Source organism: Osmerus mordax, chromosome 9 (assembly GCF_038355195.1).
Source record: "Osmerus mordax isolate fOsmMor3 chromosome 9, fOsmMor3.pri, whole genome shotgun sequence".
NCBI lineage: Eukaryota > Metazoa > Chordata > Actinopteri > Osmeriformes > Osmeridae > Osmerus > Osmerus mordax.
Genome location: NC_090058.1, coordinates 12,452,761 through 12,466,343, shown reverse-complemented (window position 1 = coordinate 12,466,343; position 13,583 = coordinate 12,452,761). Strand labels below are relative to the sequence as shown.

The window sequence follows — 13,583 nt, the reverse complement described above, 5'->3', positions numbered from 1 at the left end:
AATTAGAAAACAGGATGTCAAGATGGAGCAGTTGGCTGCGTTGTTGATGAGGCCGTCCATCATTTCAGAGCTACCAAGAGAATGGCTGGCTGGCTGACTTTAAAAGGCTTTGGGAACAAAGCTGTGTGGACTGTGAGTGCATTGAAAGTTTAGCTCTAAGACACCAAGCACAGACAGAGGTGCAGCTCAAAGAGAGAACTTTGAAAGTGTTGGTGTGTGTAATGGCTCACCCTGAGCGAAGTTTAAAACCCATACAAAATGTACTTCGCTTTTTGATTGCAACATGCAAACATTATTCTTTACCTCCATTACCCAATCTGTGATGGATTAGCCCACCATGATACTATGCACAGGAAATTGGTCATCTTAACTGTCAACCCAGTTGACCAACACTACAGCAAAAGTTTGTGTGTCAATAATTAATTATGGAAATTGGATACGTGTCTCACAATGTAATATTTTCATAGACAAAGAGGCCTAGGCATGTTCTTCAACACATGGTTGTCACCTTCAGAAACAATCTTTCGTTCACTCTATATTTCAGGAAATAAGTGATGGAAAGGGAGATGTGCGGATGGACGGTTAGTCATGACTAACAGGTAGGCAAGACAATACCTCCTTGTCTGGCTAATGTGTACAAGTGTGTGTGTGTGTGTGTGTGTGTGTGTGTGTGTGTGTGTGTGTGTGTGTGTGTGTGTGTGTGTGTGTGTGTGCAGAGCTGACACACACAGCTTGGATTCAAGGTTAGAGCTTTGTACTCAATGTTCTTTACGGTCAGGACAGGGTATGACTTTGCGTGTGTGTGTGTGTAATCTGACAGCTGGAGATCATTGGGATGCAATACTCTGTATGAAATAGACTGCATTCCTTACAGTCTGTAATGCCTTGCTCATGCCTTGCTTCCAATAAAGTGAATACATTGCAGCGTTGCTCAACACAAGTGTTTCAACTATAAGCTGCAGTCTCTAGCTAGCTTCTACTGACCCCTGGTGGCAAAATTAGCACTGTCTCGAGTTCTAGTGTTGGGACAGAAAAGTCTCAATACAAATTACTTCAAATATTTTAGGGCCGGTTTCAAGACTCACCTATTGTGGTGCCATCGTCTCCCATAATGCACTTCATAGAAGTGATGATTTGCTCGGCGACAGGAGGAGACATGGATGCAGCGTAGATGGCGCTGTGCGAGTGCGTACGCAGGAATTCTATCAGCTCCTGAAGAGGCGAGAAGGCAGCAACACAACTCTGTCTTGGTTCAGTTTGAAGCGGACATTTTCAGCTTTCGGAGCTTTCTGTCGAATGTTCCCATGCAACAAAATGTCGGGTGCATTCCAATGACATTTCTCGATATGACCAAGACCAAAGGGATAAGGATCACAACACCGAGACACTTATTCAGACTCCAAATGTAGAAAACACATTTTAAATGTAAAGTAAAAAAAAACAAGGTTTGTATTTTAGCAGAGTTACAAATGTCAGACGCATTGATGCCCAATCACAGGACATGCATCTCCCGTCTTCGTTTAGGGCTGTTTTCCATGAACTCAAAGCGTTAATTGAGAGAAGCTATAAACTTTGGGATCCTTCTGAAAATTCTCCATTCCCATTTCCCTCTTGTTGATGGCGTTGAACAATTCTGTCGCTAAAAGGTTCAACAAAGGTTCACCATCCTGCAGCAGAACCTAGTGCAGTGTAAAAGGAAACCTGTGTCCAGACAACCTTTCATTCTGGTCAGTGAAGACAAGTCGCCCCATTCACACTAATGGCTCACCAGTATTTTTGCCATGCAGTGGAGTGCAAAATAGGCTATAGTGACAAGGGTGTTGCACGTCTAGAGTGCTGAAGAAGAAAAGTTGCATAATTTTTCAGACATTTGAGATGGCTACATTCTCTTCCCTAAGCTCCAAATTCAATTCAGAACATTCCAGAAAGATCATGCTTCCAAACGTCTGTCTGTAAAGATCTCAATCCCAACTAACCAATCTAGAAGCAGCTCCTGCCTGTCATGCTGGGATTGTGACACTGATGTCGTTGGTTTCCCTACTCACCCTCTTTCCTCCGATGTAGCCCCCTGCAGCCCCAAAACTCTTGGTGAACGTGCCCATCATAACGTCCACATCCTGGGGGTCCAGGCCGAAGTAGTCCACCACACCGCGGCCCCCCGGTCCTAGTGCCCCGATGCTGTGGGCCTCATCTAGGTAGAGGTAGGCCCTGTAGCGTTTCTTCAGGGCTATCACCTCTGGCAGGCGCACAATACTGCCTTCCATACTAAAAAGGCAGGGGGGGGGGGGGGTAGAGAGAGAAAGAGAAGGGAGAAGAGAGAGGTTAGCTGAATGAGTGCCAACCAACTTTAAAGCAAAGTGATTTGTTTTTTTTACAGGTTCTTTTCACTTTGAAAGTTGGGGACCAGTAATGGCTTTAATTTTTTAATATAATTCAGTGTTTCCCCTTCCATTATATTAGGGGGGCACCCCGCCCCCCAAACGGCCCCCCTGCCCCCCCTGGAAGGTCAAGTTAATTTTGTTCAATAATTATTTTATTTTTTATATAGCGCCAGATCACAAAATAAGTCATTTAAGGTTACCTTTCCTATAAAACAGGTCAATAGCTTGCTCTTTTATTAAACTAACTAAATGGCCTTATGTTATTTATCTTATTTACACGACGGCATGTCATTTCTGTCTCGACATGCCGTCGCCCTCCCCCGCCCTCAAAGCTGTAAACCTAGGGGAAACACTGAATCCGTTTCAAACTGTTTCATTTCCAGACCGAGGTTATTATAGTTTCAGGTTCTCATTTAGTTTAAGTTTCATTTAGTTTGTTAAGTTTCAGTTATGTGATGTATTTTTGTTTCAGCTCTTTCGGCAAATTCATTTTTTCAAATGTCATTTTCGGTGTAGTTTCACTTCACGATTATAACCTTGTTCCAGACTTCACTACATTGTTGCTTGGTTTCCAGCTTTGCACCCAAAAGCATCACCTAGCGGACAGCATGCGTATTACCTGTATATACCCTCCACCATGATGAGGATCTTCTTCCAGGGCCTGTGTGTTCTGGGCTGACCGTGGACTATGGCATCTCTTAGCAGCTTCTCTAGGCTCTGCATATCTGACAGAAACAGGATAACATATACAGTTACAATCCATAGGGAAACGACTATACAGACGCTCAAACGACAGATAAATGAGCAACTGGGACTGGGTAGGGGAGTTTGAGGGAAAGGGAAGTCCAATAAGATAGATGGAGGAAGAATGACAATGGCGTTTTGCGATGTGCAGGGATGGAGATGAAGGAGAGGCCGGGTGGAGGGGGGGCACAGGGAAGGGGCTCACTGTTGTGTTTGTAGACACGGATAGTGGAACCAGACAGCCTGGCACCCAACACCAGAGAGGCGTGGTTTAGCTCATCACTCAGGATCAAACAGCCCTGGATGGAGGGAAGGAAAGGAAAGACACCAGGAGAGAAGGGGAGAGAGAGAGGCATGATTTAGTCTGGTTGATATCACGTTACAGGCTTAAACAGGCCCAAGGTGGGGGGACAGATTGCATTGAGACACAAAGTCCTGTTTCTAGTGCTGGCTTGTTTTTTCTTCAGTAATACAGGATCATTGAGAAGTGTAAAGAAAGAGGACCATTTCCATGATAAGGCCTATTTGAACTTTTTTCTTCCATTGTTTAGAATGAAATAGAAAAGTGGTCCTGTACTGTATATTTATATCTGTGTGTGAATCTTTGTGTAGTGATGACCAAGAAGCCAGTGGCCATCTTTTACAACCCCAAAAACAAACCATATACAGTCGTGTCTTGGTGGATAAAGTAGAGACTTTCAAATAAGCTTAATGAAAAAAATGCAGGCATTGGGAGACACGAGTTGAACTCGCATATAACACGCGTGTTTGCACTTCGCAACAGAACGGAGGGATAAGCGTGGTCATTTGACTCCTGAACCGCATGTTCTGGCGAGCCTCCGGGAACAACGTCAATCTTAGTTGACAGAAACACAACAGAGTTGACCTCCGTCTGTCCTGATGCTGGTCATTCACCCGGGGCAGGAAGTTGGCCTGCGCTGTCGTCCGTGGCAACAGAAAGTGCATCCTGTTGATGTGTGCTTGGTAGGATGTGTGTGCGTGCGTGCGTGTGTGCGCGGCAAGGGTTGGAGGTCTCCTGTATTGGCGCCATGACAACAGAGCCAAGAGGGATGTTTTCGTTTCGGGAGATAGGAATAGCTGTACTTGGTCACTGTGCAAATAACCATGCTAGATTGTATGAATACATTCCAAACACGCATGGTTTTACACTGATGACGGTGAGAAGGATGATGGGTTCCAAAAGGTGTGCTTAAACTGACCAAGGATAGGTCAACATAGAGACAGAGAGAGAGAACACACGCACAGACCAAGAGAGACAGAGAACCCAGGAAAGAACAAAACAAACAGAACCAGATTACGGTTTCACAAGCTAAACTAACAGATGGGGTGAAGGGAGGGCAGGGAGGGCAGGGACATAGGCAAAAACGAGGAGACAACACCACTAGTCAGAGCGGCCCATAGGCCCAAGCATTTCAAAGGTCCTGCCTCCCTTACCTTGCCCATGAGGGCAGGAATGTTCATGCTGTTGGTGGCAAACCCCATGCCAAAGGTCATGGCAGACTCCACCCCCAGGAACGTGGCAACCAGCTTTTCCATTTCCTCATGTTTGTCTAGGTTACCTTGGAGGGGAAAGAAAGTAGAACGAATGATTGATTCGAGACAGCGACAGAGAGAAAGATTCAAACACCAAACCATTGTACTTTGCTAACATTAAGCTAAGAGCTAAAGTTTGTGATTGAGAGAGGGATTTTTCTAAAGAGGAATAACTTGATGCAAAAACTATCTTGGATGAAATATTAGTGACAGTTGATGGCAATACTTTGATACATGGGGTGTAAAAGTCAAATTAAAAGTTAAAAAGGGTAAGTGAAAAGAACCAACACTGATTAATAACTTCACCGCAAGATAATTGAGCTATTTGAAGTTGACCATAAATTGCCTTTAGTCTTATTTAGTCATTTAGCAGAAGCTCTTATCCAGAGCGACTTACAGTAAGTACAGGGACATTCTCCCCGAGGCAAGTAGGGTGACGTGCCTTGCCAAAGGACACAACATCATTTAGCATGTCCGGGAATCAAACCGGCAACCTTCTGATTACTAGCCCGATTCCCTAACCACTCAGCCACCTGACTCCCTGTCTCATGCCTTGCCCATACACCAATGAGTGAACGCATATACCGCAAGTATACGTGCTGTGTAGGGTTAAGGAGGTTCAAGTATGCACTTGCACGTATGTGTACGTGTTCATGTATGAATATGAAGAGATGCTTGCACACGTGTTGTCTAGCTTGCGTGCGCACAAATGGTGCCATACCCATCTCCTGCCTGGTGCTGCCCACACCTACTCCGTACGTCATGGTCACATCTGCGGCGGCGGCGGGGCAGGCGCCCGTGTTCTCAGCAAAGCCCAGGTAGTTGTAGGAGCCCAGGTTGATCACGTCCTTCATGACTCTCCCCGTGTAGCTGAGAGAGCAAATGGGGGGGAAACGGTTAGCGAGGTGGAGAGAGAATGAAGGGATTGATCAAGAACAATGGAGAGGAATCAATCCGTAACGGTACACATTTTCTATTCAACCAAATCGCAATTGTTTTGATCTGTTTGCTTGTGTGGCATTGTGTCTTTAAAGATTGTAGGCCTGAAGCAAAAAAGAAAACTTTTCCAGAGAGAAACTGACGAACACTGTGGTTTCCAAACAGGAAGTGCAATATCCTGTGGTGACTTGTACTTCACTGACATTTGAATCATTGTTTGTGTTGAATGTGTAATTACAAAAAAATACCTATAACCAGAAAAACCTTTTTATCCCTGTGATGAAACATGCTACTTGCTGATAAAACCCTCAGTACAATAAATGACTACCTCTCTAAGGTAAGGGAAATGTCTTGGTGAGTTATTCGTCATTGACATTCATTTTTGGGATGCAACCGGGATGTGGGGTAGGGATGTGGTCATGGGAGAGAGGAACAGAAGTATATTAAAGAAAAGGATATCATTCAAATGAGGGGAGGGGACAAACAATGATTTTGTTTTCAAATGAGGCCTGACAGACACGGGTCTAGCATGCGGGGAGGTTTACATTTACATTTAGTCATTTAGCAGACGCTCTTATCCAGAGAGACTTACAGTAAGTACAGGGACATTCCCCCGAGGCAAGTAGGGTGAAGTGCCTTGCCCAAGGACACAACGTCAGTTTGCATGACCGGGAATCGAACTGGCAACCTTCGGATTACTAGCCCGATTCCCTCACCGCTCAGCCATCTGACTCCCAACCCCAGGTTGGTTAACTTTGTTGGCATCCCTTCATGTTCAAGGCACGCAACTTCACCTTGGTTTGTTTGAAGGAGCTCTTTGGTGTCCCTTTGACATTTAAAATAGATTATGTTGTTATGCTTAGCTTAAAGCAACACAGGTTGGCACCTGCTCTACTATGCGCACACAGGCACGCACACACACGCAGCTCCCAGGGGTTGGGAATGCTGCAGTGTGAACTGATAGAAACTGAAAAGTAGTTTGGTAATGTTTTGTGGTATACCACTGTATACAGGTTTAGCACAACTGTACAGTATTTATGGCAAGACTTTTGCAGTGCTGAACCTTTTGTGTTGAACTTGCCATGCATTTGACTCTGAGTACAGAATAGACCACCCTTAGATAGCTTTCCATACCACCAAAACGTAACTCCAATATGGCTGTGATGTAAGAAGTCACACTTGTGTAGGCCAGACAGAGTGCGTCCCTTACTGAAATGTCCAATTGTAGTCATGCGATACCCGTTCCAGCAAGTGAAACTTGGCCCCAGGGACGCTGCAAACTGGCCTGTTCAAACTGTCCCGGATTCTCATGTACAAGTTCCTGGTGTAGAAGTTCTCAAAGTCCTGATAGAGTGGGACAAAGTCCTGGTGATGGAAAGAGGGCAAGGTGGGAGAGAAGGAGGAAGAGAGAGAGAGAAAAAAAGAGAGAGAAAGAAGCTTTAATAACAGTTATATTTCTTGAAAGAAAAGCTCAAATACCAAGTACTTTTAAGAATTTCAATAGTGATCGGAGAAATGTCCAAAAGCCACTGAGAAAAACTGTCTCTGCATCACGGGCACTGAACTATTTATCTATAATACCAAAAGTCTGTGTACGTCACTGACATCTTACTCACCGACTGCATCACTGGCACTGTGCCCAATCTATAATTCCAGGAATCTGTGTGTGTGTGTGTCACCTACTTCATTACGTGCACTATCTATCTATAGATCCAGGAATCTGTGTTTGTGTGTCTCACCGACGTCTTAATCAATGACTGCATCACGGGCACTGTGCACTAGTAATACTAAAATGGAGAGAGAGAACACACCTTTGCAAGAGAGTAAGAATGCGAGGAATGAGTAAAAGTCAGCTGGAGACGGCAAGCATGAGAAAATGGAGAGTATGAGAAGAAGGTCAATGTCCATGTTTGTCAAAAAGTTTAAACTGGGTCACACTAACCCACACATGGTCTCATCATGTGACAGATGACTTCTGGCTTTTTCACTGAACTGTAGTTCAATCATATCTTACAAAAGCTTGCTGTGACACTCTAAAGCATGCTGCTCTACTATCAATACAATCTCTGGATCTAAGGCGTTAACTTTGAACATGACTGAGAAGGTCTGGAGAAACCATGGAGGCAAATAGTTCCTAAAAAGCGCTTTCACTTTTCTCTAGAAAAAGAACCACATGCAAGGCAACAACAGTGGGATATCCTTCAGGCAATTGATTGTGCCCTGCTTCCTTCCACCAACCCTAAGGGGACGAAATGCCAAAACAATATGCTTACAACAGTGAAGTGGTCAAGAGTGTTGAGGGTAACACATTTCATCTGTCTGTTTCCTGTTCCTGTTCCTGTTTCTACAAGAGTTTGTCACATTACATGATTGGATTATACTGAATGACACCTCTGGTTTTGATAGGCTTCCATTATCCTAGACATTCAGTTTGAGAAATGAAGCGATGGTTCAGGCAGGGAAACTCCGTTAGTAGTATAAGAAACCTTATTTGAGAATACACGTATAGGTCAATACACGTATAGGTCAACGTATAGGTGTCTCATTTGGGTCTCGACATCGTGGCAGAGAACTCCATACACATGCCACTTAAATAGAGGGTACACAGAACCAAGGGTGGAGGCCAGGGTGGAGGAGGCAACAAGAGAAACAAGCTGGACATCCTGTGTCGCGCTGAGCAGGTTCGGAGTGTGGGTGAGCTCCTGACCTTAAGTTGACCACCCTGGCTGTAAGTAGGAGTGTCAAGCTACGTCATGTGACGGTGTCTTGAGTAACACATCGCGCAAGTCTCTGAGGCACCTGCATGAACCAGCTTCGCCCAATTTCCTGTGACCTATTTATGGCCAACTTTTGTGGTATTAAAAGAGGTTTCATTCTAGAAGTTTAAATGGAAATAGCCTGTAGCTTATAAGTAATTAATATAATAATACAGCTGTATAAGGTTCACATTGCTTTTATGCATGCAAATCTATGAATCTAGTCTACGTCACAGATTGTTTAGTTGAGGGAAAAAGCATATGCAAGCCACAGGTTTAGCCCCCCCCCCCCCCCCCCACACACACACACACACATCCTAAACTTTGACTAGAAAGTCATCAGGCTTAAAAGCGTCTCGATCCCTTTCGAAGTGTAACTCTGCACCTTAAATGAAAGACTCGTTTAGGTACCAGGTACTTTCTTCATTACCTTCTGCTGCTCCCTCTCCCTGGAGGACTGGCATCGCTCGATCTTCCAGGTCCTCATGAAGTCCCTCAAGTAGCCGAAGATGGTGAGGATGCCGTAGCCCATGTAGGTGAGCACGGCCACCAGCATGGGCGTCTCCTCGAAAGACTCATTAAAGGTGTACACGCCATTACTGGTTGTGTGTTGGACCTGAGAACACATGGGATTGAGGGAAATGTAAACAAAAAAAAGGTGCGCTCAGGTGTGCAAGACGCAAACCAAAACTATTTGGGATTTTGCAGAACTGTGCAGATGCCATTGCTGCGGCTTCCATACGAATTAGCATAGCTGGTCAACAAAGAGCCAGCAAAACTCTAACCCCCCCCCAAAAAAAACAACCCTCAAATATATTCAGTGGCGTACACATTGTTGACCCGTTGCACACATACAGTAGTGCCAAGTCTACTTCCTTGAAATCCCTTGTATATTAATCTTAAATCATGTAAACAAAGATGGGCTCTAGTGATTTGGTAGTCAAATGAGGGGATGGTATGCAACTGCTGGTGGAACACTGCTGACAGGCAAAATACATTTATCAGATAAACAAACCAATGTTACCAAAATCTTAAATCTGTGCAGGGAAAAAAAGTGGACAATAGATCTATATGAATGTCTGCAACACTCGTTTCTTTTTCTAAGATAGCCTACTCATGTTAATTACTGTGTTATTAGTTATTTGTATTGAAGGATCGATAAGATTTAATACTGTACTGTAGGAGGCATCTTATTTAAAGTTAGGGCAAAGTTATAGGCTCTGTGTGAACAGTATCCCAATTGGGATTACTACAAGTTAGATTGGAAATGTAGTCCTAGTAGCCTGCATATTTTTTTCCGCCCAAGTCGACTTAACAGAAGCTTACACGTAGCCTTTTAATCATTGCCTTCACATCATGCAACTCTTTTTCAAAAGCCCCTGGCACTTTGCAACCACATGTGACTAGTCATGCTCCTATCTCAAATACCTCGGAGGCGAGCTACGGTGCCAACCACGTGAACTACAATCAGCTCAGCCAGGAGTCAATTAACAATCCAAGACAGTTGGGGACAGTCAGAAAGAAGAATCAAAGGGACTTGGAATCACCTCTTATTTCTCAGATATTAAGCTCTTACCTGTAACCTATAGGCTGGTCTAAGAAAGGGATAGGATCTAGCCTACCCCAGACCTATTTTCATTTTTGTTTCACCTTATTTCCTACATGACCTAAAGAGCTAAATATACTAGGCTATAGGCTACACGTTTCACTCTTCTGAAAAAATACTAAGATTGAATCTATTAAACAATGTTGTTGTTGCCACCTAATCTTGCAGTACGCCCAATGGTGTAATTAAATTTCAGAAGAGGACAGCTCTGGGATGGAAATGTTATTAGTAAGTCCCAAGACAACTCGGTTCTGTGCATGTAAGTTTTCTCTATGGACTGCTGGAGCAAAACATGTGCCTTTGAACAACTGCAAACCAGCTGATTTGTATCTCTTCAAGAACACAGTGGAGTAATTTGAAGAGCCTACAAATCATTTCGATACATTTTTCTACTACTGAAGCAATTAGCCAAGCTGTAGGCTAACTTCATTTGTCAACACTTGCCATCCCGCTATCATGATGAGAACGGTGATGATGAAACGGGTTGTTTAAACAGGATAACAGACTGACCCTTGACCTTTTTGGCTTGGACAAGCTTGCCTGCCAACATTAAATTCAACTTATAAAGACAATGTTAGGCTACCTACAAGCATACAAAATGACATGTAGCATGCATTGACCATACATTGTACAATTAATGTGTACCTTGAGCATATGTGTCGTATAACAAATTGACCAACCTGCAAGGCACGACAGTACAGTATCGAGCAAGCTGATAAACTTGATTTGTTCCTGTAGCTGCCCATCCTGTCACTTATCTCAGAATGTATTAACATGCGGGACTGTCATCCTACTGATCTGCTTGCTACCCTAACTTTTACAGCTAATGAAACGTTATACAGAATAAAATGGCGAACGTTAGCAAATGAAAAAAAAGCACATTTGTAACTGTGGGCCGTTAGCTCAATAATAGCTGACACAGCATAACAAATAAATTAACAATAGGCTACGAGAATATCACAAAGCCGAAATCTAAATGTTCAAATCATCTGAGGTTTGACGTGTCCAAAACAGTAGCCCCATCATCATCCATCCAATCGTAAACTCGGGCCTCACCTTCTCCTCGGGATAGCCGTACTTCAGCTGCTGCTGATGGTACTGGTGATGGTTTTTCACGTAGCCGTTTCTCCCCGGTTTAACACTGTTCTTTGTGCGGTGACATACTTCTCCATTCTCCGTCTTGTTCACGGAGCTTTCCGTCATGCTTTCTTATGATTCCGGCCAGTACAGTAACTTGCATGAAGCTTGCACAGACGGAGAACTCTGTATGAATCGATGTTAGTGACTTTGCTGCTCTTTGGTAACCCACCCCTAAACCCACAACTAGAAACATGAAATTCCAACCGCTGCAATACCGGAAATAAACGCCCTTAGCAACCACTGACAGCCAATAATATTGTCGCCTGGAGAAGTAGGCGCGGTTTACGAGACTTTGATTTGGGTGTGGCCCTGGCAGGGTCTATGAACTGAAATAACCAACAAAATGTGTGGGTTTTGTGCCCGACGTTAATCACGTGTGATATTCTCATTTAAATGTCCAACCTTTTTCATGAATACAGCGTTTGAAATAATTACCCAACATGAATCACCACTGTTCATAAAAAACGTTCATAGTGTTTTGATACGCATAAATGTTCTTGTTTACATGTCACAAAACGGATGTACTGTAAGTTGACTGGCCTGTAGTTTCCTATGCATAACAAGATCATGATGCATAATAATCATTCTAACAGTGCTAGGGGTCAGACTGACAGGAATTGTGTGAAGGTAGGGTGGAATTATCTCATGGCCTCAAAATAAAAAATACATTTAAAAAATAAATGTTTCCATTTAAAGTTTTAAGCATTATTTTATTTTGAGACATTTTGCTTACTGCAAGTACTGTAGCCTTGTTATGCTTGACAACTTTTAGGATGATGTTCACAACTTTTTTTGTCAGCTTTGTGGTATTAAAAAGCATACAAGAGAGATCTTGTGTATGTCCTCATTATAATAAGAATTTGAGTTCATTTGGGCATATATATGGTGCATATATTATTATTTTGCAAGTAAGTTATAGTGCATCTCAGGTGATGTAATGGAGTAATCCAAAAGTAGTGTAACTAGTTACTTGCAGCAGTAAGTAATCTAGTAAAGTAAAGCATTACTTAAAAAAGAAAAAAGAAAAGAGTAATGCGTTAGTCAATGCGTCAATTAGTTCATTTGATAGTCTATAGCAGGGTTCTCCAACCCTGGTCCTCGAGGGCCGCTGTCCTGCATGTTTTAGATGTTTCCCTGCTCCAGCACACCTGTTTCAAATGAATGGGTTGTTATCAAGCTCTGTGGAAGCCGGGTCATGACTATTCATTTGAATCAGGTGTGCTGGACACACACTTTCTTTACAGTATCTACCAGCATCAGCTGATACTGACTTCAAGATAAAAGTACACAATGTCATCGTAGACACAGTAACAGGCAGTATCCAAAGGAGGTTTTCTGCAAATGCAAAACTTTGCTGCAGATTTTCCCTGTTTAGACCCTAGAAACTTTGCTCATGTGAGGGAAAATGGACTACCCAGCTCAGCTCTGGAAGAAATAAGCAAATGTCTGCTTAAGTTTGACGAAAGGGCTACAGTTGGCACATTATGTGGTTTGACGACAGGGCTACAGTTGGTACATTATGTGGTGAACTGTGCAGCCTTGCATGTCAGTGGGACAGACTAAAGATGTCCCCTCTGGAGGGTTAAATTGTCAGGACAGCTAGTGAAATCCCACAGAGAGGTGATGAGGATCCTTCCATGGAAGAGCAGGATGTCGAACTAGAGAGCAAAACGTGTTCCTCCTGTAAAAACGGTGTCATTTGTGTTCATCTCATTCTCTCTGAGTACAAACTTCTAACTTGCATTTACATTTATTCATTTAGCAGACGCTTTTATCCGAAGCAACTTCCAAGAGAGAGCTTTACAAAAGTGCATAGGTCAATGATCACAAACAACGAAATAGCCTCAAAATATTGCGGGTAATATAATTTACTGTTGCCTACCATGTGATTTGACTCACCTACAAGTGTTAAACTATTACCACTGTCCATCACACACGTAACCTGTGAGAGAAGCTTCTCAACAGTGAAATTCATTAAAAAAACAGGCTCAGGAGGACTTTAACCCAGAAGAACCTTGAGACATTCATGCTCATGTGCACTGAGAAATAAATTCTCATGTCTTTGGACAATGACACTGTGATAAACAAAGTTGCTGAGAGCAGTGCTCTGCTCAGGCGTTTATTAATGTTTTAGGGTTGTTGAAGCCACACTTACGCAGAGGAAAAAGAGATGAAGCCGTCATTAGAAAGTGCAATACATTTTATTTTAATCTTTCTTTTTTATTTTGTTTTATATATTTGTATTTATTGGATATATTTCAAGGTTTGGATATTTATGAACACTAATTCTTACAGAAAATAGATTATGATACTGTTAAACATTACATTTTGTTGTAAGGAATACTGTTATTAACTGTTCTAATAAATCATCACTGTGATGCAAAACTTACGCTACTCTATTTGCACTGAATTGGAAATGATGAGATTTTTGAAAATACAATGAATTACAAGGATGCACTATTG

At 42.9% G+C, this 13,583-nt stretch overlaps 1 protein-coding gene across 1 annotated transcript in view; it reads right to left on the bottom strand.

Annotated features, from left to right (window-relative positions):
• The window catches only part of sptlc2a (serine palmitoyltransferase, long chain base subunit 2a), a 19,520-nt gene extending 8,264 nt beyond the window's left edge, over nt 1-11,256 (bottom strand). The window contains exons 1-9 of the mRNA XM_067243749.1: nt 11,037-11,256; nt 8,805-8,990; nt 6,829-6,983; nt 5,401-5,549; nt 4,581-4,705; nt 3,331-3,424; nt 3,001-3,106; nt 2,046-2,265; nt 1,086-1,212 (exon numbers count right to left, since the gene is read on the bottom strand). Coding sequence (XP_067099850.1) covers nt 1,086-1,212; nt 2,046-2,265; nt 3,001-3,106; nt 3,331-3,424; nt 4,581-4,705; nt 5,401-5,549; nt 6,829-6,983; nt 8,805-8,990; nt 11,037-11,183 — 1,309 coding nt within the window. The 5' untranslated portion in view covers nt 11,184-11,256. The remainder of the gene's footprint in view (nt 1-1,085; nt 1,213-2,045; nt 2,266-3,000; nt 3,107-3,330; nt 3,425-4,580; nt 4,706-5,400; nt 5,550-6,828; nt 6,984-8,804; nt 8,991-11,036) is intronic.
• Nucleotides 11,257-13,583: the final 2,327 nt, after the last annotated feature.